This window comes from Gavialis gangeticus, unplaced genomic scaffold (assembly GCF_001723915.1).
Source record: "Gavialis gangeticus isolate Ggan-Ray unplaced genomic scaffold, GavGan_comp1, whole genome shotgun sequence".
Taxonomy (NCBI): domain Eukaryota; kingdom Metazoa; phylum Chordata; order Crocodylia; family Gavialidae; genus Gavialis; species Gavialis gangeticus.
The window spans coordinates 8,497,751-8,503,014 of NW_017729003.1; the positions used below are offsets into that span (position 1 = coordinate 8,497,751).

Consider the following 5,264-nt stretch of genomic DNA (forward strand, 5'->3'; position numbering starts at 1 on the left):
GCCGCCACAGCCTGCGGCAGCCATGGTGACGCCCCGCCCCGCCCCGCCCCGCCCAGGCACTGGAGCTGGCGCGCGGCGATGATGTAGCCGTGCGCCGGGCGCGAGACTACTGCGCTACTGGAAACCCGCCCCCCCATTAGCGGCCACCCCCAGGGGGGCGCGAGCATGGAGTCGCGGTGGCAGCGCGCTGAGGACGCGGTGCGCTACCAGCTCTTCTTGCTGCCGCCGGGCGCCGAGCAGGGGGAGGGCGCGCTGCTGCGCTGCGCCGAACAGGTCCTGGCCCGCCTCGCGCCGCTGCTCGTCTCCTACTTGTGGCAGCGCGAGCCCTTCCGCTTGCGCGCCCGGCCCGCGCGAGGTACGGCCCCGCACCGCTCTCCTGGGGCCGCCGCCGCGTTTCCCCACGCGGGAGGCGGCTCTGCATACGGCCCCCCCTCTCCGGCACGGCGTAGGGTTGCTCCAGCTCCAGCCGGGCCGTGCAGTGGCTGTTGAGGTATCGCTGCTGCTCCGGGCTGGAGCAACCACTGCTCTGTGCTGCCCTCGGCTGCAGTGGGGCCGAAGCCCTGCCGGAGTGGGGCAGCGTGGCGGGTGGGGGCAGAGGCAGTGGGGAGCAAGCAGAAGCTCTCACGGTAACCCCAGCTCCGGGCTGGAGTCGGAGCTGTAGCTGCCACCTGCCCTTCCACTGGCTTGTACTCCAATCTAAGACAAGGGGCTTCCCCCTACCCCCCGCCCCATGTTAGAGGGAAGAAAACCTGCCTTGGATTTGAGTAAATATGGTTTGATTCGCTGAACTACTGCTGTAATACTAATACTAAGCCTTCAATCCCCATCCCCCCAACCCCTTGTGAAATTATGTGAAGGGAACATGGTTTGGACTGAGGAGGAGGTCACTCAATTTCTGTTCTTTGTTTTTTGTCCAGATGGTGTTCCTGCACATATTGGGGGTGTGACTGAATTTGGAGATAATATTGAAGATGAATGGTTTATTGTGTACCTCCTACAGCAGATAACAAAAGAGTTTCCTGAGTTAGTAGCAAGGTATTCTTAACGAGGCAAACTCGATTTTATTATTTTTTGGTGAAACTATAACCTGAGTCCTAAATCAGTTTTTTTCTTAGAGATAGCTGTTGCCACACTTACCAGGATAGTGCAAAGGGACTGGGTTAATAATCCCCATTCAGCATGTACTAAACTTTTAGACCTGTGCTTTAGTCTCTTTAAAGTTAAAGCTAAGTATGTGCTTTGTTACAAGGCCTGAGGGAGGATACTGATTTTTGTGTTTTGAATTTCAAAGACTCTAATTGTTACATAACAACAATTTGTAGCCTTTCTTCAGGGAGAGATGGACTAGATGTGCCATCTAGGGTGATGATAATGTGTATAGTGCTTGATGTTTCACAAACTTCATAGGTTGTTTTATATTCCTGTAATCTTGTTCTTGAATTTTTGGAAAAATTGTACAATAATATTCTGACCTCTTCCTAATATAAGGCTCAAAGTATGGCTCTCATTCTTGCTAGCTGCATGACTACAGAACATTTGCACTGAATTAAGTGAATTTATACAAGTCATGGAAATACTAGTAGATTCACATACAAGAATGTGCAAAAAAAATCCTAAAACTTCAACAGTCTGAGGAAAAAATTGTTTGCCCTAAAAAAATTAAATGGCTGAAATCATTAAATATATAATAGTTTCTGTCTTTGGTTTGGAGGATTTACAAAGGAATAAAAAGAAAGAAAAGATAATGGAGCTTTCTGTTACTGAAGTAGTAAATTATTTAGAATAGTTTGTTGTTGTGTTATGCAGAGTCCTTTCTAATAAAAACCTAATTTTGGGTAGGGTTGATGACAATGATGGTGAGTTTCTATTGATAGAAGCAGCTGATTTCCTTCCGAAATGGTTGAACCCTGAAAATAGTGCCAATAGGGTAAGTAAAATTTTCATACAAATTAACTTACTGGTGTATTGAGTTCAGTGCAGTACCCTCTTATTTAATAGGCTTAAAAGTAAATTCCAACTTAGAACAAAAATAAAACTAGTTAAGCAGCCTTATTTTTCTTTCTTCTGTCACAAATCCACAACTGGCTCTTGCTTGTAAAGAGTCTGAGTCATCAGCTTTGATCATGGTCTAGCATAGGGGTTGGCAACTCCTGGCACACATGCCAGAGCATAGTACTCAAAGGCATTTTGCTTGACATGCATGCCTCAGGGCAGATGGTGGGGGAGCCACGAGGGGCCCTATCCTTGTGGCAGCGGGGCTGCTTGAAGGTTGTATCCAGCTTGGGAGATGTCACAGCTCAAGCTTCAGCTTAGGACATGGCATGGTAAAATCACAGCAGCTCCAGTTCCCACCATGTACCCTGTGCTGGATCCAAAGCTTCTACCGCATGCACCATACCGTGATGGCATTTCTTAGCTCTGGCATGAAGCAGCAATGGGGCTGGCAGCCATGGAGCTGGGGCTACAGCAGTGGAGACAGGCAAAGCAGCTGGAGGGTTTCTGAGGCTGTATCAGCCCTTGCTCACCCTCCTTCCACTAACTACCATATCCACTGGGGCCCAAAAGCCATGGATGCTGCAACAGGCCAGACCCTTCATTTGCCAGTGGCCCACCTATAAGCTGGTGGGCTGGAAGCAACACCATGAACTGAACCTGTCCCATAAGCCGTATGTTTGACACCTGTAATTTAACAGATAACTTATTAGTCTAAATGCAAATGTGCTCCTTTCTGATGTGACTTTTATAATTAGGTGTTCTTTCGCCGAGGAGAATTGTGCATCATCCCACAATCAAAGACTTGTGAAGAGGAGCCTGACTCCAGTCCAACAATTCCCCAGGTCTTAGCACTGTTATCTGCACATTCAGAGGAGTTCCTGGCTGCAAAATCTATTAGAACAGCAGTCTATAAACGTATAAGTTGGTGAGTGGACTGTTTGCGGTTTTTTGGGGAGGGAAGGATGGGGGTTGATGGTTCTTTAAGTGAATGCTTTGATTCTGGGTTGTCTAGGGCATTTATTTCCTAGTATCTAATCCATTTTCTTGTCAACTACAATGAGATTTGCCACTTTTCCAATAACTAATAGCTAGACTTTTTTTCTGGGACATTCTTTCTAGTGGTAAACCCACCTGTACGCACACAGGTGGTATACTATATTCTTATTTCAGGGTGTTGAAAAACAAAGGTATAGGGCTAAAATTATATCATATGTCTGTGTGATTTGGGCTCTTCTTATTTGTTGTAAAAGGACAGCAGTGACTTGTGTCAATCTTCCCTGCTGACAGTTTGAATACTTCCATTGGTATGCCTAAAATGGTCAGCAAGGGTCACTGGGTTGGTAACAGATTCCTTCTCAGAATACTTTAGGCTTAAAAAAGACTGCAGTTAGATTCTGTTGTTTAATATTAAGGAACTGTAAGCTAGATGATTAGGCCAGTTCACAATAAAGGACTTATAAAACTGGTATAGCTAGGCTTTGAGAGGTTTAACTCTCTCCCTCCAGTTTGATAAGTATAACCCAGACTGTATGTTTGATTAGTTTTCTAATTGGAGATTCTAAAGTACAGTAAAAGCTCTGTTATCTGGCATCACCCAGGAATCGCCAGGAATGGGGGATGCCAGATAACAAAATATGCTGGTTAACTGAGTGGCCCGAACAGGTGTCCTTGCCTGTTCGGGCTGCCGCTTCTCCTGCCACGTCTGTGGCGTCGCCATCCCTCCCAGGGCATCACCACCCCTCCCGCAGGCTCTGTGGGCCCTGCAGCACAGGGAGGCGGGCCCTGCGTAGCCTGTTATGCCCCCAGGCCATGGGGGCTCAGCAGCGCAGGCTGGTTTCCCACTGATCGTGGGGGCTCAGAGAAACCAGAAGTGCCACAGTGGGCACTTCCAGTTTCGCTTTTCCTTACTAACAGAGCATACCAGCTTGTAAGGTGCCGGTTACCGGAGTTTTTACTTTAATTTGTAAATGTACGTAATGTGCACACGCATTGTTTCCCCTTTCGCTGAATATCTGCATAAAGAATGACTGGTCATGTTTGTAATATTTCTTTTCTTTTTTTTTTTTTTTTTAACATGTTATCTCGTGAAACAGGTATCCTGACAAAATCAAGGCCTCCCTTCACCAAGCCCACTGTTTCCTTCCAGCAGGCATTGTGGGAGTGTTGAAGGAGCGCCCTTCTCTGGTTGCTGCTGCAGTCGAGGCCTTCTACTTGCGAGATCCCATTGACTTAAGAGCATGCCATCCTTTCAAAATTTTCCCTCCAGACACACGTGTGATGAGTTGTGTAAGTGTTATTTCTGCTGGTAACCTATTTTCTCTGGTGACTGTGATTGGTTATGCTGTTTCTTTGATCATTGTGTTAGGAAAATGCACAGCTTTCAGTTTTAAAAACAGTACATTTCTGATTAACTTTTCTTGAAAGCATTCACAAGTTTCTACTTAGTAAGACTTAAAATTCCTTAACTACTTGTACTCACTGTGGAACTAGATTGTTAAAAGCTGATGAGTTTCTTTTCTCCAACAAAATAATTCTGAAATGATAGAAAAGCCAATTTAGAATTGCTTTATTTTGTTTCGAGACATTGCTTTTTAGTTCAGGTGGCAGTCACTGAAATGCTGGATGAAATGCACAGGTGGCCCTCAACACTTGTGATCACTGAATAATCTCACAGTAACTGACTCCATTATTCTGACCAGTTTTTTTTTTGATTGGGCATTTGGGGCATCGAAAGCTTTTCTCTGTTATTATGAAAGGATTTAAGACCAATTCCAAAACTGCAGTGATTTAGGCTTTCCCATCTGCACTCTCAACACTTTTGGTCTTCAAAGAACTGACCAGTGGCATGGTGCTGTCCTTCAACTTCTAGCTAGCTTGCAAAATGTAAGCATTTCCTTGTACTATTTAATGTGTATGCTGTAACTGTAACTGCTACAAAGAAGGGACTTGACTGCTTGTGGAAGGGGAATTGCTTATTAAATCCTTGTATTAAGATGTAGTCATTGTCTGCTACCTTGCTTGTGCATTCTGCCACAAACTTTAGGGATCCAGTTTGAAGGAATTTAATAAGGCAACATATTTCAATTTTAATTAAGAAAGGGTAAAAAGCAAGCAAACCTAAATGGTCATTTCCCTTTGTGCATTTTTTTCTTCAGTTCTCCCTGCCCCTCCAACATCCTTTCTTTCCACATACATCCCCTCTGCTTCCCAAAGTAAGCCATGTACATGCATACCTCGGAGATATTGCGGGTTTGGTTCCAGACCACCGC

The 5,264-nt window shown here is 45.6% G+C and overlaps 1 protein-coding gene across 1 annotated transcript in view; it reads left to right on the plus strand.

The window, feature by feature from the left end:
• Window positions 1-152: 152 nt before the first annotated feature.
• The window catches only part of ECD (ecdysoneless cell cycle regulator), a 22,146-nt gene continuing 17,034 nt past the window's right edge, over window positions 153-5,264 (plus strand). The window contains exons 1-5 of the mRNA XM_019507782.1: window positions 153-355; window positions 918-1,035; window positions 1,840-1,927; window positions 2,751-2,920; window positions 4,089-4,281. Coding sequence (XP_019363327.1) covers window positions 166-355; window positions 918-1,035; window positions 1,840-1,927; window positions 2,751-2,920; window positions 4,089-4,281 — 759 coding nt within the window. The 5' untranslated portion in view covers window positions 153-165. The remainder of the gene's footprint in view (window positions 356-917; window positions 1,036-1,839; window positions 1,928-2,750; window positions 2,921-4,088; window positions 4,282-5,264) is intronic.